Source organism: Procambarus clarkii, chromosome 11 (genome assembly GCF_040958095.1).
Source record: "Procambarus clarkii isolate CNS0578487 chromosome 11, FALCON_Pclarkii_2.0, whole genome shotgun sequence".
Classification (NCBI taxonomy): Eukaryota; Metazoa; Arthropoda; class Malacostraca; order Decapoda; family Cambaridae; genus Procambarus; species Procambarus clarkii.
Window position 1 is genome coordinate 50501415 of NC_091160.1, and position 26994 is coordinate 50528408.

The following is a 26994-nucleotide window of genomic DNA, read 5'->3' on the forward strand; positions in this document are numbered from 1 at the left end:
CACACACACACACACACACACACACACACACACACACACACACACACACACACACACACACACACACACACACACACACACTGCCACGTCGATGGAAGTAGAAGAGTAAGTATTGTGGAAGAGTCAGCGTGGGTGGGGGATGGGGGTGGTGTACCGGCCGATTAGGAAGGCAGGTATGGTCGCCTTCCCAATCGGCTGATTGGTCGCCTTCCCAATCCCAAGATATTCCTGGAGGAATATCACTCCTAATGATAGTCTGACCTGATCACATCTCACTGAATCTCGTCTCACGATGGACGTTCTCTCCTAATGTTGGTCCCGTTTGGCGCCTTGTGTTGAAGAGTGAGCTCCTTTGTGTGTGTGTGCGCGTGCGTGTGCGTGCGTGCAAGACTAGTCATCACTAGTCATCAACACAAGAACCATCGTTCATTAAACAGTAAATCCGATAAAAGACTTACATCTGTTGTTTTGTAATATGTTTATGTTGACCGCTGACACGGCCGCTGACGCTCCCGTTGACACGGCCGCTGACGCCACCGCTGACGCCACCGCTGACGGCGCCGCTGATGCCACGGTTTTTTTTTTTTGTTTTTGTTTTTTTTGCAGGGATATTCGTGCGCGGGCCCTAAGCCTCTGGCTGGCCCACTAAGTGTTGCTTGTTTCTGTTTTACTTGGGCGGAGTATTTATGACTCGTATGGTCACTTTAGTCAGATTTTGCCATATGTGTTTAACAACTTCTTCTGCTCTGTTGAATCTAAGTTGAAAACTTAGTGTTTGTAACTGTGCACTGTGTTAGATAATGTTCCAGTGGTCTGTCGGGCATTCCTCTACAGTGCGACGCCACCGTTGTCACGGCCGCTGACGCCACCACTGACACGGCCGCTGACGCCACCTCTAACACGGCCGCTGACGCCACCGTTGACACGGCCGCTGACGCCACCGTTGACACGGCCGCTGACGCCACCGTTGACACGGCCGCTGACGCCACCGTTGACACGGCCGCTGACGCCACCACTGACACGGCCGCTGACGCCACCGCTGACACGGCCGCTGACGCCACCTCTAACACGGCCGCTGACGCCACCGCTGACACGGCCGCTGACGCCACCTCTAACACGGCCGCTGACGCCACCTCTAACACGGCCGCTGACGCCACCGCTGACACGGCCGCTGACGCCACCGCTGACGCCACCTCTGACACGGCCGCTGACGCCACCGCTGACACGGCCGCTGACGCCACCTCTAACACGGCCGCTGACGCCACCGCTGACACGGCCGCTGACGCCACCGCTGACACGGCCGCTGGCGCCACCGCTGACACGGCCGCTGACGCCACCGCTGACACGTCAGCTAGCAGAACTGTGGAATAATACAACAGTAAGCCGTCAGGAGCCGTCCCGGCTGTGCCAAGGCCCACCATACCCCCACCTCCTGCAGCCCAATATGTCTAATCCCATGCAATATAAAACAGCGATGCACAATGCAAGTCACAACAGCATGATCAAACAACGTAAACAAATAATTACGCGACGAAATCGCACCAACGTCCTCCACCCCTGATAACGGGCACAGAAACAGCAATGTACCCGCACACATCACTGTACCCACCCTTTATTGTAATGACCCTTTTAACCGAAGCAGGGTCAAAAGTTATATTGCAATAGAGCTTCAGACGCGCTCTATTGACACGGGTCTGAGGCTCTACGACGCTGTTTGTCCCTGTGAGAAAGTCTTAATAGTCGAGGCGCAAATCTTGAAGCGTTTCCTTAACTGATTAGAAATGTAATGATACATTGTGGTGGATGGAAATATGTTTGAAGACCGCGGCCTAGCTATGGGGCGCAGGTGTTGGGAGGGGGGTGAAGAGGTAGTGTAGGAGGCAGTGCGGGAGTGGGAGGTTGTGTGTGTGTGTGTGTGTGTGTGTGTACTCACCTATTTGTGCTTGCGGAGGTTGAGCTCTGGCTCTTTGGTCCCGCCTCTCAACTGTCAATCAACAGGTGTACAGGTTCCCTAGCCTACTGGGCTCTATCATATCTGCACTGGAAACTGAGTATGGAGTCAGCCTCCACCACATCACTGCCTAATGCATTCCATTTGTCAACCACTCTGACACTAAAAAAGTTCTTTCTAATATCTCTGTGGCTCATTTGGACACTCAATTTCCACCTCAGTCCCCTAGTGCGTGTATCCCTTGTGTTAAATAGCATGTCCTTATCTACCCTATCAATTCCTTTGAGAATCTTATATGTGGTGATCGTGTGTGTGTGTGTGTGTGTGTGTGTGTGTGTACTCACCTAGTTGTACTCACCTAGTTGTGTCTGCAGGATCGAGCATTGACTCTTGGACCCCGCCTTTCGAGCATCGGATGTTTACAGCAATGACTCCTGTCCCATTTCCCTATCATACCTGGTTTTAAAATTATGAATAGTATTTGCTTCCACAACCTGTTCCTGAAGTGCATTCCATTTTCCCACTACTCTCACGCTAAAAGAAAACTTCCTAACATCTCTGTGACTCATCTGAGTTTCAAGCTTCCATCCATGTCCCCTCGTTCTGTTACTAGTCCGTGTGACCATTTCGTCTATGTCCACTCTGTCAATCCCTCTGAGTATCTTATACGTTCCTATCATGTCTCCCTCTCCCTTCTTCTTTCTAGTGTCGTAAGGCACAGTTTCCTCAGGCGCTCCTCATACCCCCTCCCTCGTAGCTCTGGGACGAGTCTCTTTGCAAACCTCTGAACCTTTTCCAGTTTCATTATATGCTTCTTCAGATGGGGACTCCATGATGAGTCCCATACTCTAAGACTGGCCTCACGTAGGCAGTGTAAAGCGCCCTAAATGCCTCCTTACTTAGGTTTCTGAAAGATGTTCTAACTTTTGCCAGTGTAGAGTACGCTGCTGTCGTTATCCGATTTATATGTGCCTCAGGAGATAGATTAGGTGTTACGTCCACACCCAGGTCTCTTTCGCGCGTCGTCACAGGTAGGCTGTTCCTCTTCATTGTGTACTGTCTCTTTGGTCTCCTATCTCCTAGTCCCATTTCCATAACTACATTTGCTCGTGTTGAATTCCAGTAGCCATTTCTCTGACCATCTTTGCAACCTGTTCAGGTCCTCTTGGAGGATCCTGCAATCCTCATCTGTCACAACTTTTCTCATCAACTTTGCGTCATCCGCAAACATCGACATGTAGGACTCTACGCCTGTAAACATGTCGTTAACATATACAAGAAATAGAATTGGGCCCAGCACCGATCCTTGTGGTACTCCACTTGTTACTGTTCGCCAGTCGGGATTCTCGCCCCTTACCGTAACTCTTTGGCTCCTTCCTGTTAGGTAGTTCCTTATCCATGCTTGGACCTTTCCCCCCACCCCCGCCTGCCTCTCGAGCTTGAACAGCAGTCTCATGTGCGGTGCTGTATCAAAGGCTTTTTGGCAGTCCAGAAATATGCAGTCTGCCCAACCATCTCTGTCCTGTCTTAGCCTCGTTATTTTATCATAGAATTCCAGAAGGTTTGTTAGGCACGATTTCCCTGTCCAGAACCCATGTTGATGTTTGTTCACAAACCTAATGTTCTCCATGTGTGCAACCAGTCGTAGCCTAATTATTCTTCCCAGTATTTTACAGGGAATGCTTGTCAGTGATACAGGTCTAAAGTTAAGTGCCTCCTCCCTATCACCTTTCTTGAAGATCGGCACGACATTTGCCTTCTTCCAGCTACTGGGCAATTCTCCCGACATAAGTGACTCATTAAAGATCATTGCCAGAGGCACGCTGAGGGCCTGCACTGCTTCTTTCAGTATCCACGGTGATACTTTGTCTAGTCCAACTGCTTTAGTTGCATCTAGAGTTGTCAACTGTTTCATTACCTCCTCTGCTGTCACCTCTATATCTGATAGTCTTTCATCTAGGTTATTCTAGGGTAACCCCTTCCAACAATGGTAGCTGCTCAGGCTCGGTAGTGAACACTCCATGGAAACTGGCATTCAGTGCCTCGCAGATTTCCTTGTCACTTTCATTATATGCCCCCTCTGTCGTCCTTAGTCTTGTCACTTGGTCGTTCACCGACATTTTTCTTCTTATATGACTGTGTAGTAACTTAGATTGTTTTTTCGCTTTGTTTGCAATATCGTTCTCATAGTCCCTTTCCGATGTTCGTCTTATGTTAATGTAATCGTTCCTAGCTCTGTTGTATCTGATCCTGTTGTCCTCTGTCCTTTGTCTTCTGTACTTCCTCCACTCCCGCCTGCTGGCCATTTTTGCTTCCCGACACTGTCTATTAAATCATGGGTTATTATATTCCTTCTTATTTTTTCCCTTTACTGTTGGTATAAATCTCTCTTCGGCCTCCTGGCATTTCTGTATGACTAGGTCCATCATATCTTGGACTGTTTACCTCTAATTTCTTCCTCCCACTGCACTTCACCCAGATAGTCCCTTATCCTCTTATAGTCCCCTTTCCTGTAGTCAACTCTCCTTTCCCAGATCTCTTGTCCCATGGTCATAAGTTTGAATTCCATCATGTAGTCAAAGACTAGGACACAATGGTCACTGGCCCCTAGAGGTATTTCATGCCCTAAATTCTCGATATCTTCTACGTTCTGGGTGAAAATCAGGTCTAATAGGCTCGGTGCATCTCCTCCTATTTCCCTTGTGTCTTCCTTCACATGCTGTGTTAGGAAATTCCTGTCTATAACATCTACTAATTTTGCTCCCCACGTTTCGTCCCCTCCATGGGGATTCCTTGATTCCCAATTTATCTCTACATGATTTAGGTCCCCCATGATCAGCAGCTTCGCTCTCATTCTGTGGGCTAGTGTTGCTGCCTTCTGCAGTTCATCTATACATGCCTTGTTGTTGTCATCATACTCCTGCCTGGGTCTTCTACTGTTTGGTGGGGGATTGTAGATTACCAAGATCACAATCTTCCTCCCATCTACTGTCAGAGTTCCTTCTATGAAGCTTGTGCACTCATTGGTAACTCGATTTCCCAGGTTTTCATACTTCCATTTCCACTTTATTTGGAGTGCTACTCCCCCTCCCTGTCTCTGTGTCCTCCCTTTTCGTATCACCTGGTACCCTTCAGGAAAGATTGCATCTGAGATCATGTCATTAATTTTAGTTTCCACAATTGCAACTATGTCAGGATCTGCTTCACTCTTTCTTTTATCTCTTCTGCTTTATTAGATACCCCATCAGCATTGGTGTACCAAACCTTGAGATTCTTCATGGAAACTCTTGTACCAGAGTTCTGCCTTTCTCTGGGGGTCTGGGGGGATCTGGGGGGTGACTGGGGGCAGGGGGGATCTGGGGATCTGGGGGGTGTCTGGGGGATGTTTGGGGGCGGGGAGGATCCGGGGGATGTCCGGGGGGATCCGGGGAGTATCTGGGGGGTCCGGGGGGTGTATGGGGGTGAAAGAGGTCAGGAGGGGTGCTTGGGGGGCTACTGGGGGCTGGGCTTCTAGGAAGGTAGGTAGGAGGGTCTGGGGTAGGGCCTGGGTAGGTAGGTCTGGAGTAGGAAGGGCATACTGGGTCTGAAGATTAGGGAGGGCATAGAGGGGTTGAGAGATAGCGTAAGGTTGGGAGTCAGATAGAGGTTGAGAGGTTGGGAGGGGGAAGGATAGAGGGGGTGGTTATCTATCTTGAGGTTATCTTGAGATGATTTCGGGGCTTTTTTTTAGTGTCCCCGCGGCCCGGTCCTCGACCAGGCCTCCACCCCCAGGAAGCAGCCCGTGACAGCTGACTAACACCCCAGGTACCTATTTTACTGCTAGGTAACAGGGGCATAGGGTGAAAGAAACTCTGCCCATTGTTTCTCGCCGGCGCCTGGGATCGAACCCAGGACCACAAGTCCAGCGTGCTGTCCGCTCGGCCGACCGGCTCCCATTAGAGGACAGGGCAGTTAGGTTGTCACCTGCCTGCTTGGTAAGAACCTCAATGATGTGAGTGAGAGTCTGAGCAAGATTGAAAGTAATGTGTGTTATCAGAGTCAACAAGGTTTTTATGTACTTTTAATCATCAGGGCAGGAAAATTCTTTGTGGAAGAAATACTTGGGCAAAGTACTGTAGGGGGAAAAATAGATCACAGTATGCTGCAGAGGGTGAAGGAAACATGCATGTTTCATTGCAAGTTACTCTAGACGATGACTTAGTCACCATTGGGAATTTGGGTCATCCCTACCAAGGAAGTACCTGGGAAATGAAAAGGATCACCAGGGTGAACCTAAAACAAAGCCATTATGAGCCCAATGAAATCAAAACAACAGACCGCAATCTTCCATCACAGTCTGACTCCACTTTATTGTGGAGTGGGGGGTGGGAGGAACCTCCCATCCCCCTCGCAAGGGTGGGGGGTCACATGGAAGGAGAGGGGATGAGGAGGGGTGAGGGCTGGGTAGGTTTTGGGTGTTGAGGGGATGAGGGCTGGGTGGGTTCTTGGGGTTGAGGGGATGAGGGCTGGGTGGGTTTTGGGGGTTGAGGGGATGAGGGCTGGACGGGTTTTGGGGGTTGAGGTGATGAGGGGGTCCTTGGAATGTGGGATGAATTTGACTGCAGTGGGGTCAGAGGGGTCAAGGGTGGGTGGGTGTGTGTGTGTGTGTGTGTGTGTGTGTACTCACCTAGTTGTACTCACCTAGTTGTGTTTGCGGGGGTTGAGCTCTGGCTCTTTGGTCCCGCCTCTCAACCGTCAATCAACAGGTGTACAGATTCCTGAGCCTATCGGGCTCTGTCATATCTACACTTGAAACTGTGTATGGAGTCAGCCTCCACCACATCACCCCCTAATGCAATCCATTTGTCAACCACTCTGACACTAAAAAAGTTCTTTCTAATATCTCTGTGGCTCATTTGGGCACTCAGTTTCCACCTGTGTCCCCTTGTGCGTGTTCCCCTTGTGTTAAATAGACTGTCTTTATCTACCCTATCAATCCCCTTCAGAATCTTGAATGTGGTGATCATGTCCCCCCTAACTCTTCTGTCTTCCAGCGAAGTGAGGTTTAATTCCCGTAGTCTCTCCTCGTAGCTCATACCTCTCAGCTCGGGTACTAGTCTGGTGGCAAACCTTTGAACCTTTTCCAGTTTAGTCTTATCCTTGACTAGATATGGACTCCATGCTGGGGCTGCATACTCCAGGATTGGCCTGACATATGTGGTATACAAAGTTCTGAATGATTCTTTACACAAGTTTCTGAATGCCGTTCGTATGTTGGCCAGCCTGGCATATGCCGCTGATGTTATCCGCTTGATATGTGCTGCAGGAGACAGGTCTGGCGTGATATCAACCCCCAAGTCTTTTTCCTTCTCTGACTCCTGAAGAATTTCCTCTCCCAGATGATACCTTGTATCTGGCCTCCTGCTCCCTACACCTATCTTCATTACATTACATTTGGTTGGGTTAAACTCTAACAACCATTTGTTCGACCATTCCTTCAGCTTGTCTAGGTCTTCTTGAAGCCTCAAACAGTCCTCTTCTGTTTTAATCCTTCTCATAATTTTAGCATCGTCCGCAAACATTGAGAGAAATGAATCAATACCCTCCGGGAGATCATTTACATATATCAGAAACAAGATAGGACCGAGTACAGAGCCCTGTGGGACTCCACTGGTGACTTCACGCCAATCGGAGGTCTCACCCCTCACCGTAACTCTCTGCTTCCTATTGCTTAGATACTCCCTTATCCACTGGAGCACCTTACCAGCTACACCTGCCTGTCTCTCCAGCTTATGTACCAGCCTCTTATGCGGTACTGTGTCAAAGGCTTTCCGACAATCCAAGAAAATGCAGTCCGCCCAGCCCTCTCTTTCTTGCTTAATCCGTGTCACCTGATCGTAGAATTCTTTCAAGCCTGTAAGGCAAGATTTACCCTCCCTGAATCCATGTTGGCGATTTGTCACGAAGTCCCTTCTCTCCAGATGTGTTACCAGGTTTTTTCTCACGATCTTCTCCATCACCTTGCATGGTATACAAGTCAAGGACACTGGCCTGTAGTTCAGTGTCTCTTGTCTGTCGCCCTTTTTGTATATTGGGACCACATTCGCCGTCTTCCATATTTCTGGTAGGTCTCCCGTCTCTAGTGACTTACTATACACTATGGAGAGTGGCAAGCAAAGTGCCTCTGCACACTCTTTCTGTACCCATGGTGAGATCCCATCTGGACCAACAGCCTTTCTAACATCTAGATCCAGCAGGTGTCTCTTGACCTCCTCTCTCGTAATTTCGAACTCCTCCAAGGCCACCTGGTTTACCTCCCTTTCTCCTAGCACAGTGACCTCACCCTGTTCTATTGTGAAGACCTCCTGGAACCTCTTGTTGAGTTCCTCACACACCTCTCTGTCATTCTCTGTATACCTGTCCTCGCCTGTTCTAAATTTCAATACCTGTTCTTTCACTGTTGTTTTCCTTCTGATGTGACTCTGGAGTAGCTTTGGTTCAGTCTTGGCTTTGTTTGCTATATCATTTTCAAAATTTTTGTGTGTGTGTGTGTGTGTACTTGTGCTTGCGGGAGTTGAGCTCTGTTGGAAATAACCAACATTTAACCCTCATTTATTTGCTAACAATAGTATTTACTAACATTACTAATTCGTAGAATTAACCAAATTAATGTTTTTCTATTGTAACGTAACTTTAGCCAAATCCTTCCTAGTCTCCATGGCGCTGTGAAGTTGCGTCAGGCTGGAACATGAAATATTCCACGTATTATTGGAAGTCTACCGAGTCCAGTTATTTGCTTTCCCTTTCTACAGATAATCTTCTATGAAAAAGTTTGCTTATTTAGCGTATTATTGCTAACTGAACACACTCATGTAATCAGATTGATTACTCCTGTAGATATTATTGCCATGTAAAATAAATCTACACTAAACCCTTCTCGTTTATTTCGCACGGTCTTAAACAAATTGACTTGCGAGAAATAGTATTATGATATAGCATATTTATCTATGACATTAATATTTGTCATAACTCCTTACTTCCCTAATTAATTACGAGTAAGTAAATAACTTTACGCTCGGGATTCCTATGGAGGGTACTGCGCATGCATACCTCGGCGAGGGAGAGGAAGAAGAGAGACGCCATTAACAGCGTGTTCAAAAGCGTCAGCCACACTGCTGATAAGTAAGTAATTATCAAAAAAAGGCACCAAACCGGGAAGGTTATGTAGCACCATCAAATGCACAAAATAATCAGAGGGCGCAAAATATCACCAAGGATGCCAATACGAGAACAAAAACGCATAAGGCGAACGATATCAAAAGTATCCGAGTCGCCAAGAATTCTATTGAGGGACAAGTGACCACGAGGGGCGGTCGGAAAGCAAGACACACGCTCGTCCCGGAAGTCAGGACATTCAAGAAGGACCTGCACGACCGTACGAGGGACAACGCAACTAGGACAATAAGGAGCAGGGCGGTGCTCCATCAAGTGACCATGGATTAAGCGAGTATGGCCAATACGCAACCTCGCCAGAGCTGTTTCCCATCGCCGGTTACGGTGGAAGGAGGGCGGCCACGAGGAATCACAACATTTAAGGGTACGTAGTTTGTTACCAGTAACAGACAACCAAGAAGCCTGCCAACGGGTAACGACGGAGGAATGGATAAACGGGTAAAAGTCGGAATATGGAATACCTTTACGAAAGATGGGACAAGAGCGAACAGCTTCCTTGGCGGCAGCATCCGCACACTCATTTAAAGACACACCAATATGGCTGGGAACCCAACAAAACTCAACCGACTTAAATTTACTGTGAACAAGAAACAGCCAATGCTGGATCTCGACAACTACTGGATGAACTGGATTAAAGGGCCCGAGAGCCATGAGGGCACTACGAGAGTCAACAACAACTACAAAGAAAGACTGACAACGAGAAAGCAGGAGACGAAGAGCATAGAGAATAGCATAAAGCTCCGCTGTAAAGATGCTAGTCTCCAGAGGTAAGCGACACATATAAGTGCGATCAGGTAAAACCACAGAGTAGCCAACACCGTCTGCAGACTTAGACCCATCGGTTAAGACAGAAACGGAGCGGGAATGAGAAGAAAAGTGCTCAAGGAAAAGGCGTTTTAGAACCGTAGGAGGGGTAAAAGCTTTAGTGATACGGGTCAAGGATGTACAAAACCGCGGAAGAGGACTCTCCACGGGGGCAAAGAAGGAACAACACAAGGAGAAACATTAGAAATACGAACGGAAAGAGAGTCCTGTAGGCGAGATAACCAGACAGAAAGAGGGATTGTGGTGAAGAGGAACAGGAACCGCAGGACGGGTAAATGTTAAAGCACGACAGAGGCGAGAGGAAGGATGTTGTAAGGACCGCGCAAGATAGCGAAGACAGTAGCGATCACGGCGGTCTTGGAGAGACAGGACGCCAGTGTCAACATACAAGCTAAGGACGGGAATCGAACGAAAGGCACCAGAACTGAGGCGCAACCCAGTATGGTGCAAAGCATCAAGACGGCGAAGAGTAGAAGGAGAAGCAGACGAGTAAGCAGGGCAACCATAATCGAGCTTAGACAGGCCGAGAGAGGAATGTAAAGCAAGGAGAGTGCGCCTATCTGCTCCCCAAGAAGTATGGGACAAGACCCGAAGGAGGGTAAGGGCCTTAGAGCACTCAACACAGAGGTAAGAGATATGAGGAGACCAAGACAAACGAGTGTCAAGGAATAACCCCAAAAGCTTCGCGGAATGTTTGTACTCAAGGGGATGACCATAAAGTGACAAAGAGGGACGAAGAACGACCCGTTTCCGCTTAAAAGTCATGGCTCAAGTCTTAGAAATAGAGAACTTGAAGCCATGATCGGTGGCCCAAGACGACACGGCATCAATTGCAAGTTGAAGCCGGCGCTGAAGGAGAGGCGAATCATCACCCCGACAGCAAAGGGTAAGATCATCGACATAGAGAGCGGAGAAGACACCTGAAGGAAGAGAGGAAAGAAGACCATTGAGGGCAACCAGAAAGAGTAGTGCTCAGAACACTACCCTGGGACACACCTTTGTATTGCTGAAAAGAGGCAGAGAGAGCGGTATCAAGGCGCACCCGAAAGGAACGACGAGAGAGGAAGCTGCGGAGAAAGAGAGGAAGACGACCACGAAGGCCAAAAGAATGAAGTTGAGATAGAATATGATACAGCCAAGTGGTGTTTAAGCCTTTTCCAGGTCAAAAAGGACGGCAACAACCGTCTTTGTTCCAGGAACCACATCAGACGAACGTTAACCATACGTTCAAAGAGTTTGCAGACACAACTTGTGAGGGCAATAGGGCGAAAGTCCTTAGGGGAAGTACCCAGAGACCCCAGTTTGCGAACAGGGAGGACAACGGCATCGAGCCAGTCCTCAGGGACTGACGACGACTCCCAGATCCGATTATAAAGACTCAGTAAATACTGAGACGTGCACGGAGGGAGATGGGGAAGCATCTTATAATGAATACCATCGGAGCCCGCCGCCGTAGAACCGCAGAGGGCCAGGGCAGAACGAAGTTCAGAGAGAGAGAAGGGATCATTATAGGGAAGCTGAAGACGAGTGCAGAAATCTAAAGGACGAGACTCAAGGACAGGTTTACGAAGAAGGAAAGATTGGGGAAGATGAAGACCAGAGCTAACAGAAGAAAAGTGGGAACCCAGTACGGAAGCGACCTGCAACGGGTCTGCCACAAGAGTATCATGGAGGTGAAGGACCGGTGAAACATCGGGAACGAACTTACCCGCTATCTTGCGGATACGCTTCCAGATCTGGGTCAGAGGGGTTTCGGACGTAATTGTTGAGACATAAGATGCCCAACATTCACGTTTAGCCGTACAGATGGCCCTACGGGCCACCGCACTCGCTTTCCGAAAGAAAAGAAAAGAATCGGTCGTCTGCCTACGGCGGTGCCTCTTCCAGGCTGCACGCTTACAGCGGACAGCCCGAGCACAGTCCGCATTCCTCCAGGGAACACACTTCCGTGGACCCCGAGAGGAAGAGCGAGGAATAGAGTGGAGGGCAGCGTTGAAGACAGTGTCATGAAAAAGGAGGAGAGCGCGAGAGAGAGGCAGAAGGGAGAGGTCAGAGAGAGAAGCACTGAGGGTAAATAGGGTCCAGTCCGCCTTAGCAAACTGCCACCTAGGGAAAGAGAGGGAAGGGCGAAAAGAGAAAAAGGAAACAAGGATGGGGAAATGATCACTTCCATGGAGGTCATCAAGAACCTGCCACGTGAAATCTAAGTAAAGAGAAGAAGAGCAGAGAGAAAGATCAAGACAAGAAAGGGTGCGAGTCCGAGAGTCCAAATGAGTAGGCTCACCAGAATTCAGAAGAGACAGGGAAGAAGAGAGGAGAAACGACTCAAGAAGGCGACCCCGGGTATTCGTAAGAACGTCACCCCAAAGAGAATGACGACAATTGAAGTCACCCAGCAGGAGCACAGGCTCCGGCAAGGAGTCTAGGAGGTGTTTCAAATCGTGAAGAGAAAGCGGGACACTCGGGGGGAGATAAATGGAACAAACTGTGTACCATTTCCCCACAAAAATACGAGCAGCAGAACAATGGAGAGGCGAAAGAAAAAGTAAAGGAACAAAGGGAACATCAGCACGAATCAAGAGAGCAGAAGAATTAGAAGCCCCAGCAACGGCTGGGGGGGGGGGGAGAGAAAGGAATAGCCACGAAAACAACCAGGACGAGCACCAAGCATCGGCTCCTGGAGACAGACACAAAAGGGCGAAAACCGCAACATCAGAAGATGGAGTTCGAGGAAATTGGCGTAATAATCTCGAACGTTCCATTGAAGGATGGACAACCACGAGAAGAGAAAGGACAAAAACAGAGAACAAGGAAGAAACAAAGGCGAAAGAGCAACAGAGCACGTTAAAGAATATCAGGGTCGGGATCAGGGTCAGCAAAGTCAGGGTTAGGGGGCATTGGTAAACTGAGCAAAGACGGAGAGAAGGAAACGGGAAAACAGATCAGAGATGGGCGCACGGGGTCCGGAGGAGAAGGAGGAAGAGGAGAAGACAACGGAGAGGAGCAGTCAAGGACAGCAGCAGGAGGAGGGGGAGTAGAAAGAGGGGAGCGCACCCCAGCAAGAGCAGCAACCGAAAGGGAAGCAGGGGCCAAAGAAACCTCCATAGCAGGAACAGGGGGCGCAATCACTGAAACGGGAGGGAAAAGGAGCAACAGAGCCAGAAGTAGGAGCTGAGGAACAAATCGAACCCTTCTTACCCGCCGGGGAGGAGGAAGGAGAGGAGCCAAGCTTATGCTTCTGACTTAAAGAGACTGGTGTACCAGCAACTACGTACTGGGCAACGGATTCCAGTGTCTCAACAGGAGAAGCTGAACGAGAGCACACACGACGGCCGTTAGGAGAGCGATGGACATCCGCCTGCACCGACAGGCGGCGGGGAGAGCCGATAGATGGAGGAAGAGGATGGGAAGGAGGATCGGAGGGGGACGAGGAAGAAGACACAGGAGACATGACAGACCGGGTAGAAAGAAGGGGAACCCCAGACAGAGGACCAGGAGGGGGACCCCTCGGGACAGAACACAAAGGAAGAGAGAAGGGGGCAGTGGGCGTATCAGGGTCCAAGACCCGGACACGGTTTTGAGTCTGAGGAAGGGGGCAATGACGAGGAGAGGAAGAGCGCAACACGTAAGCATAAGAGACGTTAGTATAAGGCGGGAGCCGGCGAACCTGGCGTCTCACCTCAGGAAAAGATAAACGCTCCCGGTGCTTCAGGTTGAGGACGGCTGCCTCAAGCTTGTAATGGACACAGGCACAGGAGAAGGTAGGATGGGCCTCACCGCAGTTGAGGCAGCGAGCTTGGGGAAAAGTGCACTCCGACTTAGAGTGACCTTCACCCCCACACAAAGGACAGAGAGAGACAGTCCCAGAGCAGCGGAGGGCACCATGCCCAAACCTCCAGCACTAGTTACAAAGTCGAGGAGAAGGAATATACTCCTGGACAGAGCACCTAGCACCAGCAAGAATGACAGAGTATGGAAGGGTCCTACCATCAAAGGTGATCTTCGCAACGCGAAGGGGTTGACGGCGACGACCACGAGGGGGACGAGTAAACGAGTCAACCTGAAGGACAGAATGACCTTGGGCATCAAGGATATGCCGAATATCATCGTGGCAGTCCTGCAGATTCCGAACACCGGTTGCAACATGGGGTGGGAGGAGAATAGTGCCAACACTGGCATTCATCTGAACGTTCTTGGAGACCCGAACAGGGATCTCACCAAGGCAAGATAAGGCAGCCAAGCGGGAAGCTGCATCCTGAGAAGGAGCAACAACGACACGTGTACCGAGACGAGTGGGGTTGAAAGTAACAGACGCATCCACGGAATCAACAAGATGCCGAAGGAGGGAGAAATCGTCAGGAGGCACAGAATCAAGAGGGAGGAGATCAAAATATTTGGCCCATGAAGCAGGACCAAACAAGGCCTGATACGCATCAGCACGGCATCAGCACGGGAAGGAATCGAGCGAGTGCGGCTGGGGCGCAAACGGCGTTGAGAACCCCTAGAGAGAGAGGGATCAAAAGGTGCAGTAGTCACAACGAGAGACTTAGCCGCACCAGGGGACGAAGTGGTCACCACTAGGGGCTGGAGACTCACCACAGAGGAGGGAGGGGAGCTGGGGGAAGAAGTCAGGAAGGTCAAAGGAGGCGCAAGGTCGGGGCCCAATGCAGCGGGAGCTACAGAGCCTGGTCTTCCAATACAGGCCGACTCGGGGGCTTGGTCGCCCACCCCACGAGCCTGAGAGGGTACAACGGAAACATTCATCGACATAGAGACGAAGAGAAAGAAATTCATCCACGAACGTACCCCCATACCAACCATGGAGCCACAATTAGAGGCAGGACACCCAACAGGAAGCTATCGCCGATCATGCCGGGGCCCCTATGGGTGCGTCGTGAGTATACGCCCCACAAACGCCACCTTAAGAACCGTCAGTCCGTCGAGATCGGGTTCAGCGACGAAAGGGGGATTGACAATAAAAGGTTCCCCTCGCTCGAGACATCGGGTACAACAGTTCTACGGGTGCAAGAGTATGCCTCCCCAAGCACCTGGGCGACAAAATAGAAGAAGTCCAAAGAAATAATCCAAAACAAGCAAAAGGTCGGCAGGAAACGACAAGCAGATAGGAGAAGAGGGGGGAGAAAAACGAAACATAATGAAAAGGAAAAGCGATCCGGCATAATTAGAGAAGACAGAAGCAGGAGTGCAAGGCCATAAAAGGACAGAGGACTGTCCCACGGACACTGCTGATAAGAAGTTGTGTTTAAGAGCGCGCAATACCGGCCCATAATTCGACAGTCTGCAGCAGCAGGTGTCCGGGATCGGGAATGACTCCCACAACTACTAGACACCATTCCGGCGAGCCTAATGTAGCAAGATTCCTGCTAATATTATGTTTGTGCACATTTATTCAATGGGTAGGTTGCTCGTCGTTACAAGCTAGACAACAAAATAACTCAAGTTAGTCTCCATTTCGATCATCTAGCTCTATTTAGAGCTACATTTTCCCACAAGCTCTGGCTCTTTGGTCCTGCCTCTCAACAGTCAATCAGGTTTACAGATTCCGGAGCCAACGGGGCTCTGTCATATCAACATTTGAAACTGTGTATGGAGTCAGCCTCCACCACATCACTGCTTAATGCATTCCATCTGTTAACTACTCTGACACTGAGAAAGTTCTTTCTAACGTCCCTGTGACTCATTTGAGTACTGAATTTCCACCTGTGTCCCGTTGTTCACGTCCCACCCGTGTTAACCAGTTTATCCTTATCAATCCTCTCAATTCCTCTGAGAATTTTGTAGGTGGTGATCATGTCTCCCCTTACTCTTCTGTCTCAGAGTGTCGTGAGGTGCATTTCCCGCAGCCTTTCCTCGTAACTCATGCCTCTTAGTTCTGGGACTAGCCTAGTGGCATACCTCTGAACTTTTTCCACCTTCCTCTTATGCTTGACAAGGTACGGGCTCCATGCTGGGGCTGCATAATCCGGGATTGGTCTTACATATGCGATATACAAGGATCTGAATGATTCCTTACACAGGTTCCTGAAGGCTGTTCTGATGTTAGCCAGCCTCGCGTATGCCGTTGATGTAATTATCTTTATGTGGGCTTCAGGAGACGGGTTTGGTGTGATGTCAACTCCTAGATCTTTCTCTCTGTCCGTTTCATGAAGTACTTCATCTCCTATTCGATATCCTGTGTCTGGCCTCATGTTTCCACCACCTAGTTTCATTACCTTGCATTTACTTGGGTTGAACTTTAATAGCAATTTGTCAGAACACTCATTCAGTCTGTCTAAGTCATCTGGTAACCTCCTACTATCTTCCTCTGTTTAATGCTCCTCATAATTTTTACATAAATTTACATAATTTTTGCAGTGAGAGGAACGATTCTATACCCCCTGGGAGATCATTCACATATATCAGAAACAGTATAGGTCCAAGGACTGAACCCTGCAGGACTCCACTGGTGACGTCTCGCCAATCTGAGACCTCACCCCTCACAGTGAATCGATGTTTTCTGTTGCTTAGCTACTCCCTTATCCAATGGAGTATCTTCCCTTTAACTCCTGCCTGCATCTCCAGCTTTTTCACTAGCCTCATGTGTGATACTGTGTCAAAGGATTTCTGGCAATCCAAAACTATGCAGTCTGCCTACCTCTCTCTTTCTTGCCTGATTTTTGTTGCATGGTCGTAGAATTCAATTAATCCTGTAAGGCCGAACTTGCCATCCCTGAACCCCTGTTGATGCTTTGTTACAAAATTCTTTCGCTCCAGATGTTCCACTAGCTTTTTTCGCACAATCTTCTCCATCAGCTTGCATGGCATGCAAAATAGGGACACTTGCCTGTAGTTCAGTGCCTCCTGTATATTCCCCTTCTTGTATAACGTGACAACATTAACCATCTTCAAAATTTTTGGTAGTTCCCCTGTTACCAGTGATTTGTTATACACCATGGAAAGTTGCAGGCAGAGTGCTTCTGCTCCTTCCTTCAGTATCCAAGGGGAGATTACATCTGGGCCTATAGCCTTTGACAAATCCAAATCTAGCAACAGTTTCCTTACTTCCCCACTAGTAATATCAAACTCTTCTAGTTTTTCCTGATTAACTATTCCTTCTCTTATCTCTGAAACTTCTCTTTTCTCTAATATGAAGACCTCCTGGAATTTCTTATCCAGTTCCTTGCACACTTCTTTGTCATTTGCAGCGAATCTATCTGCCCCTATTCTCAATTTCGTTACCTGTTCCTTTACTGTTGTTTTCTCCAGATGTGACTGTGCAGCAATTTAGGCTGAGTCTTTGCCTTGCTTGTGATGTCATTTTTATATTGTCTTTCTGCCTCTCTTCTCAACCTGACGTATTCATTCCTGGCATTCTGGTATCTTTCTCTGCTCTCAAGTGACCTGTTATATCTGTACTTTCTCCATGCCCTTTTACTTTTCTGCTTGGCTAGTCTGCATCAATGATTAAACCACGGGTTTCTCATCTTCACTTCATTGTTTTCCTTTTGGACCTGGACAAACTGTCCAGGTCCAGGTCTGTGGCTTCCTTACACTTCTGCGTGATCTAGTCCATAATATCTTGGGCCGTCTTTCCCCTGAGCTCTGTTTCCCATGTTATATCTGCTAGAAATTTTCATATCTCCTCATAGTTTCCCTTTCGGAATGCCAGCCTTTTGCTTTCAGTACCCCTCCTCGAGTTCATTAACTCTTCTACAACCATATACTCAAACGTCAGTACACTGTGGTCGCTCATTCCTACTGTAGCCTCGAAATTGATTTCCATTATGTCAGAGTCGTAGAGTGAAGACTAGGTCGAGTCTCGCTGGTTCATCGTTTCTTCTCATCCTTGTGGGTTCCCTCACATCCTGGCTAAAAATGTTTCTTATCGCCACCTCCAATAGTTTAGCCCTCCATGTATCTTGACCTCCATGCGGTTCCTTGTTCTCCCAGTCTATCCTTCCGTGATTGAAGTCCCTTCATGATGAGCAGGTGGGATCTATATCTACAGGCAGCTGAGGCTGCCCTCTCAATTATATTGTTAACTGCCATGTTGTTATTGTCATACTCTTGCCTGGGTCTTCTGTCATTTGGTGGAGGGTTATATATCACTGCTGCTACTATTCCTGGTCCTCAAATTGTAATGGTGCCTGTTATGTAGCCTCTAAATCCCTCGCATCCCAGGATAACCATCTCCCTGAAACTCCAGTCCTTTCTCATTAGTAGGGCCACTCCACCTCCTCTCCTTCCTTCCCTCTCTTTCCTTATTACAGTGTAGTCGTGGGGGAAACACCGCATTTATTATGATTCCTGTGGGTTTTGTTCCTGCGAGTCCGATTACATCTGGGTTCATTTCTTGCGATCTTTCCCTTAGTTCACTGTTCTTGCTTGTAGTCCAGTCTATGTTCGAGTACATTACGCTGACGCCAATGCTGACACGGCCGCTGACGCCACCGTTGACACGGCCGCTGACGCCGCCACTAACGCCGCCGTTAACACGGCCGCTGACGCCACCGCTGACACCACCGCTGACACGTTAGCTAACAGAACTGTGGAATAATACAACATTAAGTTATCAGGAGCCGTCCCGGCTGTGCCAAGGCCCACCATACCCCCACCTCCTGCAGCCCAATATGTCTAATCCCATGCAATATAAAACAGCGATGCACAATGCAAGTCACAACAGCATGATCAAACAACGTAAACAAATAATTACGCGACGAAATCGCACCAACGTCCTCCACCCCTGATAACGGGCACAGAAACAGTAATGTACCCGCACACATCACTGTACCCGCCCTTTATTGTAATGACCCTTTTAACCGAAGCAGGGTCAAAAGTTATATTGCAATAGAGCTTCAGAAACGCTCTATTGACACGGGTCTGAGGCTCTACGACGCTGTTTGTCCCTGTGAGAAAGTCTTAATAGTCGAGGCGCAAATCTTGAAGCGTTTCCTTAACTGTTTAGAAATGTAATGATACATTGTGGTGGATGGAAAGATGTTTGAAGACCGCGGCCTAGCTATGGGGCGCAGGTGTTGGGAGGGGGGTGAAGAGGTAGTGTAGGAGGCAGTGCGGGAGTGGGAGGTTGTGTGTGTGTGTGTGTGTGTTTGTGTGTGTGTGTGTGTGTGTGTGTGTGTGTGTGTGTGTGTGTGTGTGTACTAACATATACTAACACCTACTCTTGCCAATACTAACCCGATATCTTCCCTAGTGATATATAGCTGTACAGCCACAACATTCACATACACGAAAGCAATTTAGGGAACATCGCCAGCAAGATGATAAGAATTAAAGAACACGTAGGATGACATATGTGTGTGGACGGATTGCAAGATCAATGCCACTGTGAACGTCAACCTTGCCAGAAGCTATAGACCGCCACTGTACCGACCTGGCTGAGCTGGGAGATACTCACTACACAACAAGGAGGAGGAGGAGGAGAGAGGCTCAAGACTGAAGACTTATCAGGGCGTGACTCACCCTAGACAAGACTAAGAGGTAAAATCGAAACAGCAAGAAAGGTTGTGTTTGTTTTTCTAAGGTACAGAGGCCAGCACTGGTCCACTATCATAACATACTAGTAGATTTAACAGGAGCGAGGTTTAACTCCCTAATGACCCTGAATTAAGACGGTGGTAGACCTAACAAGAGCCAGGTAGGGCCCTCACTCACCCTACAAAAATACTTATAGACCTAACAAGAGCCTGGTAGGGCCCTCACTCACCCTACAGGGATACTTATAGACCTAACAAGAGCCTGCTAGGGCCCTCACTCACCCTACAGGGATACTTATAGACCTAACAAGAGCCTGGTAGGGCCCCTCACTCACCCTACAGGGATACTTATAGACCTAACAAGAGCCTGGTAGGGCCCCTCACTCACCCTACAGGGATACTTATAGACCTAACAAGAGCCTGGTAGGGTCCCTCACTCACCCTACACGGAGCTCTCCTTCTGGCTAGCAATGAGTGGCACCGTCGCTTGGTGGTCACTCGTGTAAGGATCGCGTCTCAGTGAGTGCCGCCGGATTATCGCCGTCGCAGGTGTCCAGATTGGCTGCTGGGCCGCCTGTGGGTGTCCCGTGGGCGTGTGGTGCGGGTGGTGGTGGTGGTGTAGCGTGGGCGTACTGGAGGCTGGTAGCGTGTACTGGTACGCCGAGGAGTGGTGCTGCTGCTGGGGCGCGGGGTACCGCGCTGGCTGGTCAAAAGCTGCGAACAGGACGTGCTGTGGCTGTGCTGCGGCAGCTCCAGGCAGGAAGAGCTCGGCGTAGTGGGCGCTGCTGCCGCCCACACACGCCTGCTGGGAGGAGGAAGACACAGGAGAGGTTAGTTAGGATCGGTGATGTAGTTTGGTTCGGATTAAGGTCTTTTCAGCAGGTGCGTAACATCAGAACATCAGACAACGATTCGTCTCATCTCTAATATTTACGTCAAACCAATTCACCTGATCGGATACGTTATTCTGTCCGATGCTCATGTCCCATTACCATCCCTGACCTGAGAGTGACCTCCAAAGGGCATCAAGCATCTTAACTGACGTGTTGAGATGAGCGTTCTCGAGCTCTCTATACCAGCCTCCGAGAGACGAGGCTAAAAGTGTAATTGACCCAACCGGTACACGACGATACAAATCTTACTGGTGACCTCAGAGGTCATGATAACGGAATGGCTTATCCAGAACCTTGCCAACGGGGCTCACACCCTCGAGTGACAACGGTCTTTCGCCCTCGAAGACAATTTTCAGACTAACAAACGAAAAGACTCTCACTCGGCTCAAATTGAAAAAAAAGTTAAGAACGATGCTTAAATCATATTTTTTAAAACCTTCAAAATCGGTAACTTTCATAACAGTTCCTGATTTGTGATTGTTAACGGTAAAATATGGATTTGTAATTAAATTTCCGCGGCCACTTCCACTCACCGATGCCCTTGTGTGCAGCTGGGTGTGTACTCACCTAGTTGTGCTTGCGGGGGTTGAGATTTGGATCTTTGGTCTCGTCTCTCAACTGTCAATCAACTGATGTACAGATTCCTGCGCCTACTGGGCTCTATCATATCTATACTTGAAACGTGTATGGAATCAGCCTCCACCAAATCACTTCCTAGTGCATTCCATTTACTAACTACTCTGACACTTAAAAAGTTCTTTCTAATGTCTCTATGGCTCATTTGGGTACTCAGTCTCCACCTGTGTCCCCTTGTTCGCGTACCACCCGTGTTAAACAATTTATCCTTGTCTACCCTGTCAATTCCTCTAAGAATTTTGTAGGTAGTGATCCTGTCTCCTTTTACTCCTCTGTCTTCCAGTGTCGTGAAGTGCATTTCACACAGCCTTTCTTTGTAACCCATGCCTCTTAGATCTGGGACTAGCCTAGTGGCATATCTCTGAATTTTTTCCAGCTTCGTCTTGTGCTTGACAAGGTACGGGCTCCAAGCTGGGGCCGCATACTCCAGGAATGGTCTTATATATGTGATATACAATCTTCTGAATGATTCCTTACACAGGTTCCTGAACGCTGTTCTGATGTTAGCCAGCCTCGCATATGCCGCAGACGTTATTCTTTTTATGTGGGCGTCAGGAGACAGGTTTGGTGTGATATTAACTCCTAGATCTTTCTCTCTGTCTGTTTCATGAAGTAGTTCATCTCCCATTCTGTATCCTGTGTCTGGCCTCCTGTTTCCATCGCCTATTTTCCTTACCTTATATTTACTCGGGTTGAACTTTAGTAGCCATTTGTTGGCTCATGCATTCAGTCTGTCTAGGTCATATTGTATCCTCATACTATCTTCCTCTGTTTTAATCCTCCTCATAATTTTTGCATCATCAGCAAACAATGAGAGGAACTATTCATTACCTTCTGGGAGATCATTTACATATATCAGAAACAGTATAGGTCCAAGGACTGAACCCTGCGGGACTCCATTGGTGACGTCTCGCCAATCTGAGACCTCACCCCTCACAGTGACCTGCAGTCTTCTGTTGCTTAGGTACTCCCTTATCCAACGGAGTACCTTCCCTTTCACTTTTGACTGAATCTCCAGCGTTTTTCACTAGCCTCTTATGTGGTACAGTGCCAAAGGCTTTCCGGCAATCCAAAAATATGCAGTCTACCCACCCTGGTCTTTCTAGCCTGATTTTTGTTGCCAGGTCGTAGAATTCAATTAATCCTGCCAGGCAGGACTTGCCATCCCTGAACTCATGTTGATGCATTGTTACAAAGTTCTCTAGCTCCAGATGTTCCACTATCTGTTTATTGCACCATCTTCTCCGTCAGCTTGCATGGTATGCAAGTTAGGGACACTGGCCTGAAGTTCAGTGCCTCCTGTCTATCCCCCTTCTTATATATCGGGACTACATTTGCCGCTTTACAAATTTTTGGTTGTTCACCTGTTACCAGTGATTTGTTGTACATTATGGAAAGTGGCAGGCACAGTGCTTCTGTTCCTTCCTTTAGTATCCATGGGAAGATTCCATCTGGGCCTGATGATGCATTCCATCCATTTGGAAGATTCCAAAATGGTGATAGTTTTTATCACATGCCACTCTAGAAAAAGCTTCCTTACATCCCCACTGGTAATCTCAAACTCTTTCAGTGGTTTCTAGTTAACTATTCCCTCTTATATCTGGAACTTCTTTCTCTAACGTGAAGACCTCCTGGAATTTATTATTCAGTTCCTCGCACACTTTCTTATCGTTTGTAGTGAATCTGTCCATCCCTATCCTCAATTTCATTACCTGTTCCTTTACTGTTGTTTTTCTACTGATGTGGCTGTGCAGCAATTTAGGTTGAGTCTTCGCCTTGCTCGCGATATCGTTTTCGTATTGTCTTTCTGCCGCTCTTCTCATCCTGACACTCTAGTATCTTTCTCTGCTCTCAAGTGTCCTGTTATTTCTATAGTTTCTTCATGCCCTTTTTCTTTGCTGCTTAGCTATCCTACATCTCTGATTAAACCATGGGTTTCTCATCTTCATTTCGTTGTTTTCCTTTCATCCTTTCGGATGTGTGTACTCACCTAGTTGTACTCACCTAGTTGTGCTTGCGGGGGTTGAGCTCTGGCTCTTTGGTCCCGCCTCTCAACCGTCAATCAACAGGTGTACAGGTTCCTGAGCCTATTGGGCTCTATCATACCTACACTTGAAACTGTGTATGGAGTCAGCCTCCACCACATTGCTTCCTAATGCATTCCATTTGTCAACCACTCTGACACTAAAAAAGTTCTTTCTAATATCTCTATGGCTCATTTGGGCACTCAGTTTCCACCTGTGTCCCCTAACCTGTAACCCCTAACACACACACACACACACACACACACACACACCTGTGTGTGTGTGTGTGTGTGTGTGTGTGTGTGTGCTGGAAATAAAAAATGGCTACACCCCCCCACACACACAATACGGGACGGGATGTCAGAAAGAATTTTTTTTAGTGTCAGAGTAGTTAACAATTGGAATGCATTAGACAGTGATGTGGTGGAGGCTGACTCAATACACAGTTTCAAATGTAGATATGATAGAGCCCAGTAGGCTCAGGAACCCGTACACCAGTTGATTGACGGTTGAGAGGCGAGACCAAAGAGCCAGAGCTCAACCCCCGCAAGCACAACTAGGTGAGAACTAGGTGATTACACACACACACACACACACACACACACACACACACACACACACACACACACACACACACACACACACACACAGACTATTTATATTACTATATTACACAATATTTTTGCGGCCCACAAATATTTATCGCAGGGACGCAACCAGAACAAAGAAAAAGGTACATACTTTGCATTTAAAAAAAAAAAAACAGGCCCACTTAAATAACACAAATATTGTTATAACAAAAGCCGCATTTCATGTTTTAGTGAGCGTCCAATTACCTTTATTGCATTAACTTACACAATTACATTCTAATTTTCATAACGTGCTTGAACCAAGTTGTAGGTAAACTTTATATTTTAGGAATAATATTTTCAAATCTTATTCCTGGTGAGAAGAATATATATATATATATATATATATATATATATATATATATATATATATATATATATATATATATATATATATATATATATATATATATATATATGTCGTACCTAGTAGCCAGAACGCACTTCTCAGCCTACTTTGCAAGGCCCGGTTTGCTTAATAAGCCAAGTTTTCCTGAATTAATATATTTTCTCAAATTTTTATCTTATGAAATGAAAAAGCTACCCATTTCATTATGTATAAGGTCAATTTTTTTTTATTGGAGTTAAAATTAAAGTAGATATATGACCGAACCTAACCAACCATTCTGGCGTGTTTGGAGGAAGTACGTCATGACGACAAAAATGTTTTTGTATTTGTCGATAGCCGAGGAGCACTGGAGTCCTTAAACTGTCGAAACCCAGTCTTCATGTCTATAGTTGAGGATTGTAAGAGAAGAATAGCTGAGATACAGCTGAAAGGTCATAGTGTGAAATTCATGTGGATTCCATCTCATGTTGGAATAGTGCTCAACGAGGTGGCGGATGACTTGGCCAAACGTGCCACATCAAAACCACAAATTGACATTGAATGTGAATTCACAATGAGACAAATAAGAAGCAAAATCAGAAATATTCAGGCACAGGCAGGAGTGGAGAGGAGAGGGATAATGTATGAGAGAAGTCTAACCATGCAACACTACATGTATGTGAGTCAAAACACCCTTTTCACTTATGGTAAAAGGAGAAATGCTTGGAGTGACTCTGTGTACATGCGGCTCAGGCTTGGGTACAAATATTACTGGGAATATGGGATAGGCGTTCATGATAATGACACGAAGTGTAAACTATGTGGTATGTTAAGGTCTCACACCCTTGCCCATTATGTTCTTGATTGTCCGTTGATTAATGTATATAGAAACACTGAGATAAGGACTGTTCCTGAGCAAATAGCCTGGATGTGTCACAAAGGAAAGGTTGATGATATTCTTGAGAGATATAAGAATTTTGCACCAAGACTGTAATATTTTGTTGAATTATCCGTATAACTAGGTCATAAAAGTATTTGTGTACGTCTGATACCATACCACTTGTGAAGGAGGAAATGTACATGTTTATCTCTCAGAATGTTTGGTAACAGGTTTATTGTTTGTGATGTGTGTCTATGTATGTACTAACACGTTGTACTGAACGGGGTGAGAATAGCTTGAGCTACCTCATCCCTTTGTGTGTATTTACCTCAATAAACTTATTTCAATTTCAATTTCAAAACCCTACCTAACCTAACCTATCTTTATAGGTTAGGTTAGGTTAGGTAGCCGAAAAAGTTAGGTTAGGTAGTCGAAAAACAATTAATTCATGAAAACTTGGCTTATTAGGCAAATCGGGCCATGCATAGTAGGCTGAGAAGTGCGTTCTGGCTACTAGGTATGACATATATATATATATATATATATATATATATATATATATATATATATATATATATATATATATATATATGTCGTACCTAGTAGCCAGAACTCACTTCTCAGCCTACTATTCAAGGCCCGATTTGCCTAATAAGCCAAGTTTTCCTGAATTAATATATTTACTATAATTTTTTTCTTATGAAATGATAAACCAACCCTTTTCTCTATGTATGAGGTCAATTTTTTTTTATTGGAGTTAAAATTAACGTAGATATATGACCGAACCTAACCAACCCTACCTAACCTAACCTAACCTATATTTATAGGTAAGGTTAGGTTAGGTAGCCAATAAAAGCTAGGTTAGGTTAGGTTAGGTAGGTTAGGTAGACGAAAAAACATTAATTCATGAAAACTTGGCTTATTAGGCAAATCAGGCCTTGAATAGTAGCCTGAGAAGTGCGTTCTGGCTATTAGGTACGACATATATATATATATATATATATATATATATATATATATATATATATATATATATATATATATATATATATATATTATATGTCGTACCTAGTAGCCAGAACGCACTTCTCAGCCTACTATGCATGGCCCGATTTGCCTAATAAGCCAAGTTTTCATGAATTAATTGTTTTTCGACTACCTAACCTACCTAACCTAACCTAACCTAACTTTTTCGGCTACCTAACCAAACCTAACCTATAAAGATAGGTTAGGTTAAGTTAGGTAGGGTTGGTTAGGTTCGGTCATATATCTATGTTAATTTTAACTCCAATAAAAAAAATTGACCTCATACATAATGAAATGGGTAGCTTTATCATTTCATAAGACAAAAATTAGAGAAAATATATAAATTCATGAAAACTTGGCTTATTAGGCAAATCGGGCCTTGCATAGTAGGCTGAGAAGTGCGTTCTGGCTACTAGGTACGACATATATATATATATATATATATATATATATATATATATATATATATATATATATATATATATATATATATATATGACTGAAAGCTCACACCCCAGAAGTGACTCGAACCCATACTCCCAGGAGCAACGCAACTGGTATGTACAGGACGCCTTAATCTGCTTGACCATCACGACCGGACATAAGGAATATACATCGGACATAATCGGACGTCGGACATAACGACCGACTTATGTCCGGTCGTGATGGTCAAGCGGATTAAGGCGTCCAGTACATACCAGTTACGTTGCTCCTGGGAGTACGGGTTCGAGTCACTTCTGGGGTGTGAGTTTTCAGTCGCACATAGTCCTAGGGACCATTCAGGCTTGTTTGCATTTGTGTTAATCACGTGTGCCCCAAAGAATGAGGTGATTTGATAAAATGCTATGCCCAAGATTACCATCCGAGTGCCGGCGGGGAAGTGGTTCAAATAGCTTCGGCTGTCACTTCCTTATGTCCGGTCGTGATGGTCAAGCGGATTAAGGCGTCCTGTACCTACCAGTTGCGATGCTCCTGGGAGTATGGGTTCGAGTCACTTCTGGGGTGTGAGTTTTCAGTCGCATATAGTCCTGGGGACCATTCAGGCTTGTTTGCATATATATATATATATATATATATATATATATATATATATATA

The 26994-nt window shown here is 46.8% G+C and overlaps 1 protein-coding gene across 1 annotated transcript in view; it reads right to left on the bottom strand.

The window, feature by feature from the left end:
* Positions 1 to 1075: 1075 nt before the first annotated feature.
* LOC138363734 (protein turtle homolog A-like) overlaps positions 1076 to 26994 on the bottom strand; it is a 233167-nt gene continuing 207248 nt past the window's right edge. The window contains exons 15-16 of the mRNA XM_069323128.1: positions 19924 to 20287; positions 1076 to 1360 (exon numbers count right to left, since the gene is read on the bottom strand). Of these exons, the coding sequence (XP_069179229.1) occupies positions 19925 to 20287 (363 nt within the window). The 3' untranslated portion in view covers positions 1076 to 1360; position 19924. The remainder of the gene's footprint in view (positions 1361 to 19923; positions 20288 to 26994) is intronic.